Source organism: Stegostoma tigrinum, chromosome 2 (assembly GCF_030684315.1).
Source record: "Stegostoma tigrinum isolate sSteTig4 chromosome 2, sSteTig4.hap1, whole genome shotgun sequence".
Classification (NCBI taxonomy): Eukaryota; Metazoa; Chordata; class Chondrichthyes; order Orectolobiformes; family Stegostomatidae; genus Stegostoma; species Stegostoma tigrinum.
Genome location: NC_081355.1, coordinates 138940729 through 138963046, shown reverse-complemented (window position 1 = coordinate 138963046; position 22318 = coordinate 138940729). Strand labels below are relative to the sequence as shown.

The 22318-nt window shown below is 44.4% G+C and overlaps 1 protein-coding gene across 5 annotated transcripts in view; it reads right to left on the bottom strand.

Annotated features, from left to right (window-relative positions):
- The window catches only part of ptprn2 (protein tyrosine phosphatase receptor type N2), a 949211-nt gene that overhangs the window by 774950 nt on the left and 151943 nt on the right, over positions 1-22318 (bottom strand). Inside the window, exon 1 of one of the 5 annotated variants that reach the window (XM_048556825.2) lies at positions 1633-1654. The exons of the other annotated variants lie outside the window; for them this stretch is intronic. Coding sequence (XP_048412782.1) covers positions 1633-1639 — 7 coding nt within the window. The 5' untranslated portion in view covers positions 1640-1654. Of the gene's footprint in view, positions 1-1632; positions 1655-22318 lie in introns of those variants that run through there. 5 annotated transcript variants of the gene reach the window in all.

The following is a 22318-nucleotide window of genomic DNA, read 5'->3' as shown; positions in this document are numbered from 1 at the left end:
TCACGGTCAGTGGCAGGGAAATGGGGCTGAGTCCACAAAAGATCGGCCATGATCTTATTGAATGGTGGAGCAGGCTCGATGGGCCAGATAGCCTGCTCCTGCTCCTGTTTCTCATGTTGTGTTCACAAGTCACCAAAGCTTACAGATTCTGACTTGAGGGTGTACACAATCATTAGAACTTAATCATTGGAAGCTGTGTCCTTCAGTATGCTTCAAGAAGTGCCCATCTTTCAATCAATTTTCCAAGGAATGTGTTGAAAAGGCCATTGGCAGAGGCAGCGCAGTACAGCAAAAGCCGATGCAGCAACTAAAACAGTGCAATTACCTAAACACAGATAATAGGAACTGCAGATGCCGGAGAATCTGAGATAACAAGGTATAGAACTGGATGAACACAGCAGACCAAGCAGCATCAGAGGGGCAGGAAGGCTGACATTTTGGGCCTAGACCCTTCTTCAGAAACGTCAGGCCCGAAACGTCAGCCTTCCCGCTCCTCTGTTGCTGCTTGACCTGCTGTGTTCATCCAGCTCTACACCTTATTATCTCAATTATCTAAACAGCTTGCATACAAGGATTACCTTAAGCTATAAAAAAAGACCATCGGGAATCCCACCTGAGGGGTGTACTTGAAGTGACTGACGAATCAGAAACTGACAATGTACACAATGAGAAAGAGTGGTAACCATGTCTAAAATTGTCAATATCACAGGCAACAAGGTGTAGAGCTGGATGAATACAGCACGCCAAGCAGCATCAGAGGAGCAGGAAAGCTGACATTCCGGGCCTAGACCCTTCTTCAGAAATGGGAGAGGGGAAGGAGGTTCTGAAATAAATAGGGAGAGAGGGGGCAGCAGATAGAAGATGGATAGAGGAGAAGATAGTTGCAGTGGGAGAGAGATCCACTGAGGATTTTCCGAGGGAGGGGGGTCATCTACACCTTGTTATCTCAGATTGTCCAGCATCTGCAGTTCCTACCATCTCTGAAACCATTTCACAGATAACATCAATGACAGTACAATGTCCAAAGTGTTTGCAAAAATTCACATAACCTGTCCTCTGGAAACTCATGACAATTCCTTAGTGAGTAAGACTGACACAAGAATCAGAGCCAATGGACTATCTTTGAGAAGACTAAAAAATCATGTACACACAGGCATGATGAAACCTATGAATATAAAATTGTCAGTGTTCAATGGTTCACCAATTTCACATGCGGGATCAACACAGCTGTAGTGCAGATCCAGGCTATCTGCCTGGATGTCACAGATGTTCTACACTGTAAACACTGAGGTTGTAGACATGCTCACTGAGCCGGTGGGTTTGGTTTCAAACATTTTGTCACCCTGCTAGGTAACCTCGTCAATGCACCTCTGGCGAAGCGTCAGTGTTCTGGCCCGTTTGGTATTTACATGCCTCAGTTTGCTGGGGCAGTTGGCATTATTTCTACTTTTGTTTCTGGAGGCACACTGACAATGTTACTTAGCAGGGTGATGAAACGTTTGCAATCAAACCTATCGGCTCAGTGAGCATGTCTACAACCTCATCCACAACCCGAGCTACAAATCTTCTCAAAAACTTTAAACTGTAAACACGGCTGTGCCAGCTATTACACATATACCAGCATGCCCTGACCTTGCATTACTCCCAGTCTGTGGAATCTGTCGTACATCAGAGAGGCAACAGGAACTGCAGCACACTATTCAAGGAACACTTGCAGAGCTGAATATGAAAGAAGAATGGAATTTACTATCTTCTAAATTAATGAGGCTAAAATCTCAACTCTCTGCTTTGGAGAAAAATGAAAGTTCAAGAGGGAAAAGCTGATCAATTAGCTCAGGATTCATCTAAACCTGAGGCTACCATTCATGAGATGTTGAGTGGTAGATTATTAAATCGCTATCACTCACATAATACATTTAACAGTTAACCTAGAGTTCATAATACCTTAGTCTTTTACAGTACGTGATTGGATCATTTGGTCAGAGCTAATGTTCCACATAAACCTCCTCCCCGAGCTTTCTTTTTATCAACCTTCCTACATATCCTTCTATTCTTTTCACCGTCACGCACACTCTCCTCATGAATGCATTCATGCTCATTGGTTCAGTCACTACTTGCGGCAGTGATTTCCACATTTTGGGTGGCACAGTGGCATGCACTGCTGCCTCACGGCACCAGGGAGCCAGGTTCGATTCCATCGGCTGTCTGTGTGGAGCTTGCACATTCTCCTTGTGTCTGTGTGGGTTTCCTCCAGGTGCTCACTTTTCCTCCCACAGTCCAAAGATGTGCGGGCTAGGTGGACTGGCCATGGGAATGAGGGTTGCAGAGAAAGGGTAGGGGGTGCGTCTGGGTGGGATGCTCTTGGAGTGTTGGTGTGGACTTAATGGGTGGAATGGCCTGCTTCCACTCTGTAGGGATTCTATGATTCTCACTAATCTCAAGCAAGAAACTTATCTCATACCTTCCTGTGGTATGCCCTCATGACAAACCTGGTAATGGGGCAATGAAGATTAAGGAGGAGTGACACTGTACCACACGCATAATCTATTACTCACTTTAAAACAATAATCTGTCTAAATGATCAAAGTAAGTTATTTACATTAACATTTACATTATTTACATTAAGAAGGGTTTTGTTTCCCTCAATGTTAACATTGCTGGAACTGTAACTTCTTCCTCCTTTGTTTTGCTGACAGACTGTTTCTCTTGAACATTTTTCTTTCTGCTCCTTCAGTATGTCTTCTGATGCTGTCAGCTCCAGGATTCTCTCTTAAATGGATTGTGGTTGGGACTGATATCCAATTAAGAGCCTAATCCTGCCCGGGCTGTAATTTTTAAACTCCAGGCAGGGCAACTGATGGATATAAAAAGCTACTCTCTGTTGTGGGGGAGGAGAGAGAAAGAAAGAGAGAGAGAGAGAGAGAGGAGAGAGAGAGAGAGAGAGAAAGGAATACAAAGTTAACATCTCAAGTGCAATATGCCTCTTCTTCAGGACCCTTCTGATGACAGACAGGTGGCCCATCCTGCGGGGTAAGCCTGTGTGAGCTGTGGGCCCTCAATCTGCAATTATTTACATGAGACAGAAAGGTGAAAACACAAATGCTGGGGATCACAGCGGGTAAGGCACCATCCAGGGACAGGAAGCAAGCTAATGTTTTCAGTCCAGATGAGTCTTCATCAGACGAAGAGCTGGCAGGAGCAGGAATGTGGCAGTGGCCTGATGTGGAGTGTGGTAGTAACCAGCAGGCAGACCATGTGGCGACTTGTGAACTTTTCACTGTACTTATTTGAGTAGGTGTGAGAATTAAGCCGATTCAATTTAATTGACTGACTTCAGTTCCTGGTGACTCCTACAACCTGACAGTCTGGGCGAAGAGGCATGTGGGAAGAGCTGGGAGGAGTTTGAAGGCGCCACTGATGTCCACTTAGGTCCTAATGCACTGAAGGTTGAGTGGCCCCTGCTTCTAAAAGTGAGCCTGGCAGTTTTATTGGCAGTGTCTACCTCAGGCATTTCTGCCCTTTATCTCTGTACATGCTTCAGGCTCCCTCTTTTCATAGATCTGTATTCCGACCCCTCTATCATTTTGTGTGTCTGTGATTTTCCTGCCCTATGTTTATTCCTGCATCTCTTAGCTCCAGCAATCTCAAACACAGGCCCCTTCAGTGATAATACCAATCTCAAAACTCTGTAGGTTGGTTGCCCAGGTGATGTAAGAGCTGTAATAAGCTATTCCATCCACTGTGTCTGTTCCACCATTCAATGAAATCACAGTCAATAAACCCCAACTCCACTCTCATGCCTTTCTCCCATAAACCTTGATTCCCTCATTGCTTTGGGAACTACCTGTTACTTTTTCAAGGCTATATGAGTCAATGCATCATATTTATTTTTCCCACGTTTTCACTTATTGTTTCTAAGTGCTGGGCTCCACCTGAAAGAAGACAATCTATTTTCAGATCATAACAGTGCTGGCCATCATTGGGAGATAAATGACTCAGTCAGTGGAAACTCTGCAATCACTTTTCCCTCTTTCCCAGCAGGAGATATCTGGCCTCCTCTTTTGATCCCCAGAGGGGCTAAGAGAATGAGATCAAACGTTTTGCACACTCTGTTTATAACTGGAGCCCCTCTACTCCATGGTATTGTGCTCTCCCTACATGGAACTGTCAGAGGGACTTTCCTATTGATCGCTCTCAGTGTGAAGTCTTGCTTTGCCCTCAGGTTCTATCCAGCCACAAGTCAGAACCGAGGTAGCAGATCTTTCTGTTCTATTTGCCAGCTTCATCCAACCTAGCTCTGTCTATCGGAGCCCTTTGTTAGATTTCAGCTCAACTATGTTGGAATTGAAGGCATTGACAGAATCAATATCAATGCAAATAAGTCAAGCTTCAGAGATCAAATTTCTCTTATTGTTACAGATGGTTCGGGAAAGATCAATATCCCAGCTGGCCTATTTGCTTAATATACAAATGGGGAGAACAGCTGTTAGATTATACAATGACACACCCACCAGTGGAAAAAAGATGGAAAGTGGTTAGAAGTGAGCATGTTTGGCTGCATCCTGAACAGTAATGTACTCGGAAGTAAATACGAAAGTACCAGTGCATCTTGAATTTGAGGTAAAGTTCAGTAATTCAATACCCTACAACCCTGAAACAAGCCACAGACTGTGCATCACGCCATACTTCACACACTCTTGGGTATCACTGATTTCCTGCAGGCACGAGACAGTGATACTTCCTGTTACACAAGGTGGTAGAACTCTTCGGACTTAACCTCAAAGACTGCCAATGTTCTTCACCCAAACTGACACCAAATTAGAAAAGTGGTGCATCGAAAGCAGGAGGCAGCTGCACGAGCTTGAAAAGCCCCTCCAGCAAAATCTGCAGTCTGCTGTTTACTTCAAATGATAGCATAAGTAGATTTAAGACAGTATTTTCAACCCGGGAGTTCATGAGGATCATGAACTGCTAAGGCTTGGCTCTCTCAGTTTATGAAGTCAACTAAAAACCTCAAGTTGACTGCACCCTTTAATCCACTTACTACTATTTATGATCTTTTCTGGAAGAGATTCAAACGTTTTTAACTAACTGAAACGATACTCTTTAAATATTTCCTGTCAAAATATAAAATCTGATTTATCTCTTTCTAAAAATAGAGCAAGTTGATCAGTCCCTACCATTCTGAGTGTGCACTTTGTTCAAGGTGCTAAATCCTTTATTCATTAGCAGGATGACAGCATCACTGACCAGGCAGCATTTATTGCCCATCCCTAATTGCCCAGAGAGAAATTTAGAGTCAACCACATTGCTGTGGGTTTGGAGTCACAGGTAGGCCAGACAGGGGAGGATAGCAGCTTCCTTCCGTAAAGGACATTAGTGAACCAGATCAGTTTCTCCCCCCTGATAATTGACAAGGGATTCACAGTCATCATTGGATTCTTAACTCCAGATATTTTATTGAATTCAAATTCCACCATCTGTTGTGGTGGGATTTGAACCTGGCTCTCCAGGACGCTCTTGGGATTAACAGTCCAGTGATAATACCCCTGGGCCATTGCCCGCCCTGCATACAAGAATAACGGCATTGCTCTTTCCGTAGTTGGAAGATGGGGATGTGATTTGTTGACATGACTGTCAAGACTTTGTGATCTGTTGGACTGGATTTGGTGTCCTGAGGAGTCGTAAAAGAATTCTCCAAAATAATTTCTCCCCTTAGTGATACTGTTTTGAGTTTATTTTCTTAATACTTCGTTAGTTGTGTTGGTGCTGGGGGAGTGTTTCGTCCAAATCGTTCAAACATCATGATGTGTCAGGCTTGAAGGACGAGGCATTTCCTGCACATTTATTCATTTCTATGTAGACAATTACTGACACCCCTCGGTGGAACCGTAATTGTGGAAGAGAGGGTAATGGCGTCTATCTATGATTTGGTAAATACCCCAATCTTTGACATATTTTCTTGTTTGGGTGATTGATACCTCTGCACAGCAGAGTCAGTGGGATTTCCACCAGCAAACCACCAGCATTTGATCAGAGTCCAACTATCACCTTTAGTATCCATGCCTTCCACCACTAGTGCACTATGGCTACAGTGCGTACTAACTGCAGACAGCACTGCACCGACTCACCAAGCCATCTTCAACAGAACTTCCCAAAGCTTCGACCTCCACCACAGAGGACAACAGGACAGCAGGCACACAGGAATACCATCACCTTTAATGTGCTCTCCCAACTTGAAAATGGACTGCCAAACATTTGTGCCAGCCCAAAATTCTGGAACTCCCTTCCAAACAGCAAGGGATTATAGTGATTCAAGACAGCTCTTTCTCTTTTGAACCTATCTTCATTAATCTGCTGACCATCCAAATATCCTCCCCGGCTAGCTCAGCGGGACAGTCCATGCCTAGCCCTCCTCTTACCTTTCGAGTCCTCCCCAGAGCATGGTCAAGAATGCTCTCACTTTTTACCCCTCAGCATCATCATCTCTCAGCATCTTTCTGTTGTCCCCTCCTCTTTCATATTGTCACCATCGAAAAGGGAATACAGTATGACCTAGTAGCCTGACAACAATGAGCATTAAGCTAGGTAACTAATATGTTTTGAGATAATAAAGTGTGAGGCTGGATGAGCACAGCAAGCCAAGCAGCATCTCAGGAGCACAAAAGCTGATGTTTTGGGCCTAGACCCTTCATCAGAGAGGGGGATGGGGTGGGGGTTCTGGAATAAATAGGGAGAGAGGGGGAGGCGGACCGAAGATGGAGAGGAAAGAAGATAGGTGGAGAGGAGAGTATAGGTGGAGAGGTAGGGAGGGGATAGGTCAGTCCAGGGAAGATGGACAGGTCAAGGAGGTGGGATGAGGTTAGTAGGTAGGAGATGGAGGTGCGGCTTGGGGTGGGAGGAAGGGATGGGTGAGAGGAAGAACAGGTTAGGGAGGTAGAGGCAGGCTGGGCTGGTTTTGGGGTGCAGTGGCGGGGGGGGAATGAGCTGGGCTGGTTGTGTGATGCAGTGGGGGGAGGGGACGAACTGGGCTGGTTGTGGGATGTGGTGGGGGAAGGGGAGATTTTGAAGCTGGTGAAGTCCACATTGATACCATTGGGCTGCAGGGTTCCCAAGTGGAATATGAGTTGCTGTTCCTGCAACCTTCGGGTGGCATCATTGTGGCACTGCAGGAGGCCCATGATGGACATGTCATCTGAAGAATGGGAGGGGGAGTTGAAATGGTTCGCGACTGGGAGGTGCAATTGTTTATTGCGAACCGAGCAGAGGTATTCTGCAAAGCGGTCCCCAAGCCTCCGCTTGGTTTCCCCAATGTAGAGGAAGCCGCACCGGGTACAGTGGATGCAGTATACCACATTGGCAGATGTGCAGGTGAACATCTGCTTGATATGGAAGGTCATCTTAGGGCCTGGGATAGGGGTGAGGGAGGAGGTGTGGGGGCAAGTGTAGCACTTCCTGCGGTTGTAGGGGAAGGTGCCGGGTGCGTTGGGGTTGGAGGGGAGTGTGGAGCGGACAAGGGAGTCGTGGAGAGAGTGGTCTCTCCGGAAAGCAGACAGGGGTGGGGATGGAAAAATGGCTTGGGTGGTGGGGTCGGATTGTAAATGGCGGAAGTGTCGGAGAATGATGCGTTGTATCCGGAGGTTGGTAGGGTGGTGTGTGAGAACGAGGGGGATCCTCTTTGGGCGGTTGTGGCGGGGGCAGGGTGTGACTAATATGTTTTGTTGTACTGAAAGGAGTTCTAGAGGTTAACTGTTGCAAAGATTTGTGGTAATTGTGTAGACTTTTGCTATGACTTTGGATATATTACCTTTGAGGGGGTCTGATATGAGTTGCCCAAGGTGTTTTATCTGGTGCAGCAATGTTTCTGTTTTCTCCCTTAACATCAGACACTGGACCTGATGCTGAAGAATCCTGGTACCCATGACAACTATCTACTACAGGCACAACATTTCATTACTCAGGCACATGGTTATCTGTGCTAACATTCGGTTTATAACAGAGGTAACTGCTTTCGGTAGGCTGTCATACTTCAGGTATATATCCAAAGTAAGATTCAGTATGAGATCTTTACACGTTTTGGTCACATGCTGTGATGTTTTAGTCTTTGAAAGACAGTCTGACGTAGTGGCTATGAGACAAAGTAATGGTTGTGCAACAAAGGTTCTCTGGGTTGCCCCTGGAATAAGAGAGAGTTGATCTGTGAAGGCAAGGTGAGTAGAATGGGTCTATATCCCTTGGACTTTAGAAGAATGAGAGGTGATGCATCTGAAATGTATAAAATTCTGAGGAAGACTTACAATGTAGATGGTGAGAAGCCATTTCTTCAAGCTGAAGACTCTAGAACTAGAGATGATAGTATGAAAATAAGGATTTGGCCCTTTATGACTGAGATTAAAAGTAACTTCTTTATTTGTTCTTAGGGCTAAATGGATCAAAGGGTATGGTGGGAACAGGGTACAGAGATGGATGGTCAGCCATGATCATACAGAATGGGAGAACTGATTCAAAGAGCGAAATGACCTACTTCTGCTCCTATTTCTACGTGTTGACATTTAATCAAAGATTTGTCTTATGATCTCAGGAATTTCAAACCTTAGAGGGCTATGGATGTCCCATCGTTCGGTAAATTTCAGGCTCGATTATGCAGTGCTAAGGGAATCAATAGATATGGAGATAGAATGGAAACATGGAGCCATAGTCTAGTTAAATGGCAAATCCAGGCTCTAGGGACCATGTGTTTAGCCCACTCTTGCTTGTCCTTCTTGCATTTTTATATTTCAGTTCATTCTGCTACTTAACATGGGAATTTCCATGAAAGAATAACCAGGAGGCGTAGACAGTAAGATTAGCAGATGAAAACTAGCATAGCAACATTAGAATTCCCATTGCAAGTTCAGTAAATAGTCCAATTATTGGAACCTATGAAAGTAAGTCTTCAAGAACAAATGTGTTTATAGGACCAAGATGACAGAAGCAAACTTAACTTTAGATATCTGCCCCTGTCCACATACAGATCTTTGATTTATTTTAATTTTTGAGGTTAAATTGATAAATTTAGGAAATTTGGGTCGATAGTGAGCATCTATAATACAGCTTTAAAACAGCAGTTATAAAACTGATGCAAGAACAATGGTGTAATTACAATGTAACAAATTCACAGAAGCCATTTTTATGGGAAATGTGGACACCAGGTTGTGAATTTTGTCAATGCAAAAGTGAATTGAACAGATTGTAGATCTGGCTGGCTATTAACCATCAACACACTCACTTGTGATGGACTCCCTCCCTGAAACTCATAGTCTTACAAAAATATCACAACAGAAATAAGATTGTATTTTGAGCATAGATGTAGAATTGTAGATTTGTGAAGGAAGACTGGTAACCAGCAAGTGACTTCTCTAGTGTTGAAGGGGGTGCACATCACTAGCTGGTACACGAAGGAGAACGTAGCCAGCGTCCTGTGAACTGAAAATTAATCAAATCAAGGTCAAGTGCTGCATAGTATGTGAAAATAGATTGGATTCTTACACTTGGGAAAACATTGTGTAAGCTGGCCACCTGTAAAAGAATATAAAATGTGAGGCTGGATGAACACAGCAGGCCAAGCAGCATCTCAGGAGTTGCTCCTGAGATGCTGCTTGGCCTGCTGTGTTCATCCAGCCTCACATTTTATTATCTTGGAATCTCCAGCATCTGCAGTTCCCATTACACCTGTAAAAGAAACTGCTTTTCTTTAAAATCCCGTAAGAATGTCAACCCAGGAAGCATATTCTGAGCTGGTTAGCATTTCTTGTGCCACTGCATTGGAGCCTATCTAGAAGTAACTCCCGTGGCCTTCTATAAGGACCTTTATGAATGTGCAGGAATTACACAACAGCACTGATCCAAGTTTAGAGTCTTCAGGAGAGTTAATGAACCATCTTCTACCAGAGGCAGGTGTGTGAATGACATATAGTGTTGAAATAGTCTAAGCCTTTGTATTACTCATTGTTACTGAGGTTCAGTTGGCTCAAAAATCTTTTCAAGAATTCACAGCACTACAGAATGTTTATTTTTCCACTTCCTGACTTCAGGAAATCACAAAAGATTAGACGTCATATTCAGCAGCCAAATAAAGTAACATTCGCCTGTTTTTGCCTCTGGCCAGGAGTAATACACAGGATTATTTTACATTGAAGTCATTTTTCAGTGCATGGAGAATGTGGATTGTTATTAGAGAGTAGGCCCTTGACATAAGAGAATAATCTTGGTAAATCCCAAAAGTAGAAGAGTGGCTTGTGTTCAGTAGGTGGAGGAGCCAATGACCCAGATATTTCTGTGGCCAACGAGTTGTTGGAGTTGCACATCAGGACTGCATGGAATTCCCAATGCAACTAACTTTATGGGAGCTGTCTAAGAAATCAGCTCTTCCAATGGAGAATTCCCCTGGCCTCTGGAACCTCCAAAAAGTCCATTTAAAGCCACAGAATTCAGAGGGTTCCAACGTGCTTCTGCTTAATTTTTACTCAGAAACATTCAAAGAGTAAAATCATAGTTAACATATCAACATGTGAATCAAGAACAGGAATAGGCCATTCAGTCCCTCAAGCATGCTCTACCATTCAACACAATCATGTCTAATCAGATTGTAGCCTCAAATGCACAATCCCTCACATTCTGATAACCTTTCAAACCCATGTTTACCAAGAATGGAGAGATAGTAGGAACTGCAGGTGCTGGAACACGGTGTGGAACTGGAGGAACACAGCAGGCCAGGCAGCATCAGAGGAGCAGGAAAGTTGATGTTTCGGGTTGGCCCCCTTCTTCAGAAAAAAACAATTTCTGAAGAAAAGTCCTGACCTGAAATATCAACTTTCCTGCTCCTCTGATGCTGCCTGGTCTGCTGTGTTCCTCCAGCTCCACATTTACCAAGAATTGGCTTACCTTTGCCTTCAAAATAATCATGGACTCTGCCTCTACCATATTTTCAGGAAGACAGTCCCAAAGACCCATGACCACATCAGAGAAAAATGGCATACTGTCCTTTATTGCTACAGGGATGGAGTTTAAAAACAGGGAGGTTATGCTGCAGCTATATAGGGTGCTGGTAAGGACACACGTGGAATACTGTGTGCAGTTTTGGTCTCCTTACTTGAGAAAGGACGTACTGGCACTGGTGGGGGGGGTACAGAGGAGGTTCAGTAGGTCAATTCCAGAGTTGAAAAGATTGGCTTCTGAGGTAAGATTGAATAGTCTGGGATTGTACTCATTGGAATTTAGAAGAATGGGGGTGGGGTGGGGTGGGGTGGTATCTTACAGAAACGTATAAAATTATGACAAGAATAGATAAGATAGAAGCAGGTAGATTGCTTCCCCCGAGCAGGTGAAATTAGAACTCGGGGGTATAGCATCAAAATAAGGGGGAGCAGATTTAGGTCTGAGTTGAGGAGGAAATTCTTTGCCCAAAGGGTTGTGAAGCTGTGGAATTCCCTGCCCCGTGAAGCAGTTGAGGCTATCTTGTTGAATGTTTTTAAGGCAAAGATAGATAGATTTTTGAACTGAGAGGAATTGAGAGTTACAATGAGCAGGTGGGTAAATGGAGCTGAGTCCACAAAAAGATCAGCCAAGATCTTACTGAATGGTGAAGCAGGTTCAATGGGCCGAATAGCCTATACTGCTGCTCTTACTTCTTATTTTTACTTAATCTGCGTTTTAGATGGGTGACACATTATTTTTAAACAGTACCCCCTGGTTCTGCATTCTCTCATTTCAGGAAACATCCTCTCTCCATGCTTTTGAAAACCATTCAGAATGGAAGGTAGCTCACTGCTAACCGCCCAGCCATACTTTCCATGACACCCTCAGATGCTGCACGCACCCTGCCACAACCCACCCCCCAAATCTTAGCCTCATCTAATCCTGCTGAAGCCCCCTTGGCCCATGCTTGAAATCATGCCAACCCAGCTCCTCCAACCCTGCTAAAGCTGACAACTCTCACCCTTACCCTTCAGCCTAGCCTGGCTTGGAGTGACCCGGCTACAGCCAACACCATCCCAGCCTAATCCAGCCTGACTCGACCTACCTTAAGGATGCAGTCACTTCCCTGGCCCCAACCATCTCGGGCACTGGACCCCTTTACCCTTTCACTGCCCTCATTTACCGTTCCTCAGTCAGTGTCACATCTGAAATACAGCAGTTAAGTGTCTGACAAAAGAGGTTTGTCTTAGTCTGCAAAGCTACAGCTTTGTTGAATGGATTTCTCTGGTTATCTTCAACAGATACATCTGGGACAGGACAGGCTTGGAACCTCGGTCAGAGAAATCTTCAACAGGCACAAATTAAAGTGGATTGCTGTCAGTTGGAATATCTCAGCCATCGTAACAGTTTATCAGCCAGGTTCACCTCTTGGATAACCACCTAATTAAACATTGATTTCAAATGTGTTTCTGTGAGAAATTCATGAGACATTTTGTACAAACAAGTCAAGTCCAAGAAATGCATAAGCAAACATCAAGTGACAAAGGCATCTTCGTCCATGAAGTTTAATTGTTCTAAGTACCGTGCATGTTCCTCTGGTGATTATTCCATACTTCTTGCATTTCTAAAGGAGTAATAATTGATCCCTGCATTTCCACTCACCAAGCCTTTTCAGATATAATCATGCAAAACACTAAAGCACAGAGATTACCTCCTACACTATTCATCTCTGACAGGCTACTTTACTTTGCCTGACAGTTTCACGGTCTCTGGAGTTCGGGAACCATCATGTTTTGTACAGCATTCAATTATCTTTATTTGCACTTATCAGTAAAATCCTCAAAGTTGATTCATCCAGCTCATGTTCATAAACTTTAATTGGTGGCATTAACACTGTTCGAGGACCTAGGAGCAAGGAACTGAACTAAGACGAACTTTGTCCTAATTTTATTTTAATTTTTTTCTTATCTATGTCTCTATTATTAAGATAGGCGCTGTGGTATAGCGACTTAACCTGCTTTTTTGTAAAAATACAAGTGACAATAATAACTATTCTATTCTAATTGCTCCAGAAAAGAGGGCGTCCCACGAATTTAGAGTCAGGCAGCCTCTGGTTCTAACTCCCAGTCAGGCAGCCTCTGGTTCTAACTCCCAGTCTAAGTTCAACAATCTAACTGTCCCTAAGTTACAGAGTCCTGTCAACATGGTGTTACACGAAGAGGGACTGCATCACCCAAAATGAAAACATCACAGTCAACCACTTGACCTTTTCCAAAGATTCCATGAACTAGACGATGCTGAGTGATATTATATACTTCATGTTACAGATATCTCTAATCCTACTTTCCAATGAGGAAACATGGATGCAAGGGATGTGACTGAATCCCTGCTTGAGTACTTTGCAGGAAAAGGTACTGCCAAAGCCATACTGAAAGAGTAGGATTTGAGACAGTGGATGGGCTAAACATTAACATAGCAACGAGCTATTAGATAGGCTGACTGTGTTTAAAGTTGGTTAGACACCAAGACCTGATGACATACATCCGACAATACTATGGGAAGTAAGGGTGAAAATCGAGGACACACTGGAGATAATCTTTTCAGCCTCCTCAGTTACAGGGACCCTGGTGAATTGCAAATGTGATGCTTTGTTCAGAAAAGGATTTCAGCAAACTTGGTGGTCATTTCTCCATAAGGGATGGCCTTCTTGTGCAAATCTCTCATGAGAGATACCTCATTCATGAAATTGCAAAGGGGAAATAAAAACTCCGAGGCAACTTCACCAAACCTCTTCATCTTATAGGGTTGGCACTTAATATTCCTGATCTTACCTGGCTCGAGACTGACTCCACAATAGGATGAAATGGATCCTAAGCTGTCTATCTGGTTAACATGGATCTGCTACTTCATGTTGTTATATAGCAATAGTTGTTGTCCTACTGCTGTCATCAGTAGGTAAAGGCCTTGGTCACACATATCTTTGTCTTACACATGACTGCAATATCATTAGGTCCATTCTCAATAATCTGATCCAGATGCTGCTGGAATAAATTTTGGCTGACTGAGAACGTGAACAGTGACCACTGGAAACAACACAAATGGCAACCAAAATGTCATGAGCTCTTGGGATTCTTCTGCTAAATATTCATGCATTGTTTCTCCACAACTGCCTTCCTCTCTTCTCATTTTCATTTCAATTCCTCTGACTTTTGTTTTGAATTACTTTCTACACTTTGATATGCCAGTAACCAAAAGGCCTTTAGTAGACCCCTGAGTCACTCACCGACTTCCTGGTGGGATCTCACTATTCTCTAAACTCGAAGGCGTGAGTCTCAGCTACACTCTCTGGAATTGGATCCTCAGCTTCCTGACCCACAGACCAGAATCAGTAAGATTAGTTGACAACACCCACACCATCATAATCCTTAATATTAGTGCCCCACAAGGCTGCATACTCAGGCCCCTCCTTATAGGCTCATGACTGTGCGGCCACATTGCACCCCAACTCCATTTATAAGTTTGCTGATGACACCACTATTGTAGGTCAGATCTCAAACAATGACGAGACAGAATACAGAGTGCTTAGCAGCATGGTGTAAAAGTAACAATCTCTTCATCAATGTCAGCAAAATGAAGCAGCTGGTCACTGGCTTGGATTGGAGGGCACACCCCTGTCTGCATCAATGGTGCTGAGGTGGAGATGGTCGATAGCGTTAAGTTCCTGGGAGTGATGATCACCAGCAAGTTGTCCTGGTCCAGATATGTCAACACCATAGTCAAGAAAGCACAAGAATACCTATACTTGCTGAGGAGGCTAAGGAAACTCAGCATGCCCACAAGGGATTTTGAATGGACCTCTCAAATGTTAATGTGGATCTTGCTCTCTCAGCACCTTCTCTACAGCTGTAACATTGTATTCTGCTTTGCTACTGTGATGCACTTTGTATGGTATGACCTGCTTGTACAGCATGCAAAACAACAGTGTCTCTGTACATGTAACAATAATAAATTAAACTCAAACTCATTTCAAGATAGTCTGGACACATCATTCCTCAAGTGGAACCTTCTTTGTCCTGTAAACTTCAACTGTCCCTTCCATTAACTAACTTAGCTATTTTTTTTATCTTCAGGCCTCCCGGGTGGTTCACCAACACTCTGTCGGCTTTGAGACAGTAGGAACTGCCGATGCTGGAGAATCTGAGATAACAAGGTGGACGAACACAGCAGGCCAAGCAGCATCACAAGAGCAGGAAAGCTGACGTTCTGGGTCTGGATTCTTCTTCAGAAATGGGGGAGGGGAAAGGGATTCTGAGAGAGGGGGAGGCGGATGAAGGGTGGATAGAGGAGCAGATAGGTGGAGAGGAGACGGACAGGTCAAGGAGGCTGGGATGGAGCCAGTAAAGGTGAGAGTGGGTGGGAGTTTGGATGGGAGTTGGTCAGTCAAGGAAAGACAGACAGGTCAAGAAGACAGGGATTAGGCTTTTATTCTCACTTTCCCTGGTCTATTGGATTTATTGCAGATATCAATAACCCAAGGCAGTTCTACCTGCTGAATATGCCCAATGTTCTTTATTAAAGCAAAATACACTCAAAAAGTATTGTAACATCTTATCCATGCAATGTTTGCAATAAGAAGTGAATCCATTTCTGTGGACATGCTTGAAAGATCAGACTAGAACAGGTGATAACTCTGATCCATCTCAGCTTAAGAGTCATTGATCAGACAAACCTCTTTCTGAACTTAACTGTGCCACAAGGCAAGTACTTTTATATATATATTGTATATATTTATATACTCTTTCCACACATAGCTACACAGCCAAACCTTGACACTGTCCAGTTGCCAGCAAATGATCAATATGACCACTGGCAAACATCCCAGATGTGTCATATTTTCCTCGTTGGTTTGAACGATGAACGCATTAGGGCTTCCTTGTGTCTCTTGGGAAAGATGTTTGTCTCTTGCTTTTAATGAACTTTGACCTCAGCTTCAGCTTGCTCTTGCTTTACGTCAATCAATCAACCATTTGATATTTACAGAGCACAATTCTATAACCATCAAAAATTCAGCTGATGAATAGTCCATATTATTACATCTGATTCACTGTTTTTAAACAAGCCTTCAGCTTCTCCGAAGTTACTGTTACAGTACGTTACTGCAGAGTTAGAATACCCAATCTAAACACACACATCGTTTGAGCAAAACACAGAAATGCTTTAAAATCAGCGACCTTTCTAATTGTAAGGTTGTTACAGGCTTCATACATTTTCTTCCTCATTTTGTTTGATTTCACTTCATTTCAGCAAATTTTAGCTTTATGTTTACAGTACAGAACCCCGCCATCCTCAATGTTACATCATGTTCGATAGTCCAAGATGTGATGTGTGCAGCTCCTGCGCTACATGCAGGCTCCTGGGCCTTGGAACATGTTTGCTAATTTGGCAACTAACAGAAATCATTTCAAATTACAGCACATCGCTTATGCATCACAGTCATTAATGAGATTGATTCCTGATACTGCATGTTGAGGTCAGAGTGCATGGGCCTGGGATCCGTCATCCAGCCAGTACAGTAATATCCAAGGATCATGCACAGCGGGCAGCACTCGTAGGTGTCTTTCACCACAGTGTTTGAGTGGCTGTGCAACATTGCTGCACATCACTCAAAAGTGAAAGCCTCTCCCTCACAGAGCAAAACACACACCCTGTCCACTCCAGCGGTGTTGGCAGCCAGTCTCAACTTTGTTCCATGGTTGTTAGATGTACCACAATGGAAGGAATCATTGATTACTCTTTGTGCAGTGAGTCTCCTTACACTTGCTGAGCCCCCACGTACACATTCACTTCTTAGTCACCCTGCTATTGCCCCATCAACATTCCCGGCAAACCCGTCTGTCTAACTGTTCGGCTCCCCGCGTGACCCTAGGCTCAAAGTGTGTTGAGTCGATACAAAATCCCTACAGTGTGGAAGGAGGCCATCGTGTCCACATCGATACTCCAAGACACCATCCCACCAAGACCCAGTCCCCTTATTCAATCCCTGTAACCCTGCATTTCCAATGGCTAATTCACCCAGCCTGGGCACTATGGGCAATTTAGCACAAAAACAGAACATGCTGGAAATCATAGTGGGTCACGCAACATCCATGGACAGAGAGAGCAAGTTAAAGTTTCAAGTCTAGCTGACTCTCAGTCCACAATATCAGCAGCCTTCCCCAGCCCCAGCACCCTATATACTGCCCCCACCATAGTATAAATGCTGACCCCTCGATATCAGCTCTGATGAAGAGTCACCTAGACTCAAACCTTTAGCTTGCAGTCTTTTCACGGATGTTGCCTAACCCACTTTGATTCACCCAGACCATCACCCAAGGCTAGGATTCAACCCAGGTCTCTAGCACTGCCAGGCAGCAATGCTAACTACTGAGCCACCATGCCACCCTCTACCACATATCTACATCATCCCATCAAAGTTGAGGTGTTTAGGCTAGCAATTACTACCGCTCCAAACTGCATGAGCCTTATCCCTTTCAAATTTTATTGTTTTAACCCCTCACTTACTGAGTCATAGAGGCCCTTCATCCAACTAGTCCCGCCAACCATTTTCCTGCACTAAACTAGTCCCACTTACCTGCGTTTGGTCCATATTCCTCCAAACCCTTCCTATTCATGTACTTACCCAAACATCTTTTAAATGCTCAAACTGTGCCTCCATCTCACTATTTCCTCTGGCAGTTCGTTCCATACACGAACCACTCTATGTGTATAAAGGTTGGCTTTCATGTCCTTTTTAAAACCTTCTCCTCTCACCTTAAAAATATGCCCCATAGCTTTGAACGCCCCCACTTGATGGAAAAGACCCTTGTTATTCACCTTATCCATGCCCTTCATAATTTTATAAACCTCTAGAAGGTCACCCCTCAATCTTCAATACGCCAGTGGGCGGCACGGTGGCTCAGTGGTTAGCACTGCTGCTACACAGCACCAGGGACCCGGGTTCGATTCCACCCTCAGGCAACTGTCTGTGTGGAGTTTGCACATCCTCCCCACGTCTGGGTGACTTTCCTCTAGGTGCTCCGGTTTCCTCCCCCAGTTCAGAGATGTGCAGGCTAGGTGGGTTAGTCATGCAAAATTGCCTGCAGTGTTCAGGGATGTGTTGATTAAGGGAATGGGTCTGGATTGGATGCCCTGAGGGTCAGTGTGGACGTGTTGGGCCAAAGGGCATGTTTCCATTCTGTAGGGATTCTGTGATAACTCAAGCACTCCATTCCCAGCAACATCCTGGTAAATCTTTTCTGAAACTTCTCCAATTTAATAATATTCTTCCTTTCACAGGGTGACCAGAACTGTACATAGTACTCCAGAAGAGACCTCATTAACTTGCTGTACAACATCAATGTAATGTCCCAACTCCTGTACTCAAAGATCTGAGCAATGCAAGCAAGCGCACTAACCACCTTCTTAACCACCCTAATAATAAAATGTGAGGCTGGATGAACACAGCAGGCCCCGCAGCGTCTCAGGAGCACAAAAGCTGACGTTTCGGGCCTGGACCCTTCATCAGAGAGGGGAATGGGGTGAGGGTTCTGGAGTAAATAGGGAGAGAGGGGGAGGTGGACCGAAAATGGAGAGAAAAGAAGATAGGTGGAGAGGAGAGTATAGGTGGGGAGGTAGGGAGGGGATAGGTCAGTCCAGGGAAGGCGGACAGGTCAAGGAGGTGGGATGAGGTTAGTAGGTAGGAGATGGAGGTGCGGCTTGGGGTGGGAGGAAGGGATGGGTGAGAGGAAGAACAGGTTAGGGAGGCAGAGACAGGTTGGACTGGTTTTGGGATGCAGTGGGTGGAGGGGAAGAGCTGGGCTGGTTGTGTGGTGCAGTGGGGGGAGGGGACGAACTGGGCTGGTTTAGGGATGCGGTGGGGGAAGGGGAGATTTTGAAGCTGGTGAAGTCCACATTGATACCATTGGGCTGCAGGGTTCCCAAGCGGAATATGAGTTGCTGTTCCTGCAACCTTCGGGTGGCATCAGTGTGGCACTGCAGGAGACCCATGATGGACATGTCATCTAAAGAATGGGAGGGGGAGTGGAAATGGTTTGAGACTGGGAGGTGCAGTTGTTTATTGCGAACCGAGCAGAGGTGTTCTGCAAAGCGGTCCCCAAGCCTCCGCTTGGTTTCCCCAATGTAGAGGAAGCCACACCGGGTACAATGGATGCAGTATACCACATTGGCAGATGTGCAGGTGAACCTCTGCTTAATATGGAAAGTCATCTTGGGCCCTGTCTACCTGCAATACAAATTTCAAAGATTTATGTATCTGAACCCCTAGATCTCTCTGATCTACAACGCTACCCCAGGCTCTATCAGTCCGAACCTTGTTTCTTTTTCTAAAATGCAATACCTCACATTTCTCCAAATTGAGCACCAACTGGCACTCCTCAGTCCATTGATGCAATTGATTAAGGTCTGTTTGTAATCCTATATAGCCTTCTTTACTGTCTACTATTCCACCAATTTTGCTGTCTTCTTATTAACCATGCCTCCTATATTGTCATCCAAAGCATTTATCCCAATGACAAACAAAAGTGGACCCATACTGTTCCTTGTGGAACACCACTGTTCACAGGTCTCCAGTCTGAGAGACAACTCTCCACCCTTTGTGTCTGACCACAAAGCCAATTTTCTATCCAATTGCTCACTCGGAATCCTATGTGATCTAACTTTACTAATTAGTCTACCATGCAGAACCTTGTTGAAGGCTCTGTTAAAGTCCACACAAACAACATCTATCACTCTGCCCTCATCAATCTTTTTGGTTATTTCCTCAAAAACCTCAATCAATTTTGTGAGACACGATTTCCCTCACTCAAAACCATGCTGACTGTCCCTAACCAGTCCCTGCCTCTCCAAATGCATGTAAATCCTATCTTTCAGAATCACTTGCAACAACTTAGCCACCAACAATGTCAGCCTTACAGATCTATAGTTCCCAGTATCCCTTCTGCATCGAAGCATGCTACTTGCAATTCCTATAATTGAGATCCCCAGCTTCCCTCCACAGAAGTGGCCCCTAATAACCCTACTGCCATGTCTTTTAGTGAAAGGGCCCCCCAGGGCTGACTATGGCCCAACCTCTTAACCAACTTGGGACAGGTAGCCCTGACTGATAACTGACCAGACCCTGATTAATCTCTGTGGAGCTCTCCAGTGCCTTAATGTTGGCCTGCGTTCCTCCAGGACAGTTATATTGAACCCACAGGGACAACCATGTCCCACTCTCCAAACTGTAGAGGTACTAAGCCCTGACCACTCCAAAGAGTCGTTTGAAAGCATTCTACTCTAGATCGTCAGTCAATGATCGAGAATCTACGATCTCTGTTTATAGAGCTAGTCACCAGAGAAAATGGCATTCCTCACTTTCCTCTATCAAATCCTCTCATCACCTTGAAAACCTCTATGAGTTCACCTGTTTACTCCTTGGTACCAAGGAGAACAGTTCAAACCTTTCCAAGCCCTGTTCATTACCTAAGTTCCTCATCTCAAGTAACATGAGGGTAAGCCTTCTTTGTGCACTTTCAGAGACTCTTCCAATTATTCTTGACCAGGCTCTACAGTGCTCTGTCTGAGGCCTAAACAGCAATTTACAAAATTCTAGCATAGGTTCTTCAACTTTATATTTTCTTATTCTATTTGCAATTCCATGTAACCCATGTAACTTTTAAACAATCTTATCAACTTGCTCTTATGACTTTTAGAGCTTGTGTAAATAAACACAATGGTTTCTCTGTTCATCTACTCTTGCGTAGGTACTTACCGAGGAGAGGGACATGACAGATGTTGAGGTTAGGGATAGATGTTTGATTACTCTAGGGGCGAAGTGTTGGGTATTCTGAAAGGCATTAGGGTGGACAAGTCCCCAGGTCCAGATGAGATTTATCCCAGGTTTGTGAGGGAAGTGACAGAAGAAATAGTTGGGGCCTTAACAGATATCATTGTAGCATCCTTGAGCACGGGTGAGGTCCTGGAGGACTTGAGAATTGCTAATATTGTCCCCTTGTTTAAGAAGGGTAGCAGGGATAATCCAGGAAATTATAGACCTGTGAGCCTGACATCAATGGTGGGGAAGCTGCTGGAGAAGATACTGAGAGATAGGATCTATTTACATTTGGAAGAAAATGGGCTTATTAGTGTTAGGCAGCATGGTTTTGTGCAGGGAAGGTCATGTCTCACCAACTTGATAGAATTCTTTGAGGAAGTGACAAAGTTGATTGATGAGGGAAAGGCTGCGGATGTCATCTACATGGGCTTCAGTAAGGCATTTGATAAGGTTCCCCATGGTAGGCTGATGCTCCCTGGTTATTAATTGACACTTTCTCTTAACATTCAACTTGTATTTTAGATGGCCCATTTCCCCCCCTCAAAAGAATATGTCTAGATTAAACCTGAATGGCCTCTTCCCCTCATCACCCCATCACTGCTTTACCATTTCATTCTCCTTTCTAATTTAGCTGTGTTGGCATTCTTCATTAACCAATGAAGTCAGTCCACTCCTGGATGATCTTTTCACATTCAATATTTTCTAGACTCTCCACAATCCCTTTCCTGATGAATATGGATTCACAGCAAAAAGCAAAGCACAGCAAAGCAAAAACCTGCCAGTAATTTGCAATCTCTCGGCAGGAACCGAACACATTGTTGCTAAGTTTACAGATGACACGCAGATAGGTAAAGCAACGTGTGCTAAAGTAGGAGCCGGGGTGGGGGAGTGGGGGTTGCAGAAGGACTTGGACAGGGTAGGACAGTGGACAAAGAAGTGGCAGATGGAATATAACGTGGGAAAGTGTGACATCTTGCACTTTGGTAAGAAGAACAGAGGCATGGACTAGTTTCTAAACAGGGAAAAGCTTTGGAAATCTAAAGCTCAAAGGGACTTGGGAGTCCTAGTATAGGATTCTCTTCAGGTTAATATGCAGGTTCAGTTGGCAGTTGCAAAGACAAATACAATGCATTCATTTTGACAGGGCTAGAATACAACAGCAAGGGCATATTGCTGAGACTGCATAAGGCGTGGTCAGAACCCATTAGGAGTACTGTAAATACTTTTCAGTCTCATTCCTAGGGAAAGATGAGCTGGCATTGGAGGAGGTCCAGAGGAGGTTTGTAAGAATGATTCCAGGGATGAAGTGCTTGTCAGACAAGGAGCGGTTCAGGACTCTGGGTCTATTCTCAATGGAGTTTAGAAGGATGAGGGGGAAACTGATTTAAACTTACAGAATAGTGAGAGGCCTTGTCAAAGTGGACATGGAGAAGATGTTTCCATGAGTAGGAACGACTACGACCCAAAGACACAGCCTCAGATTGAAGGAAC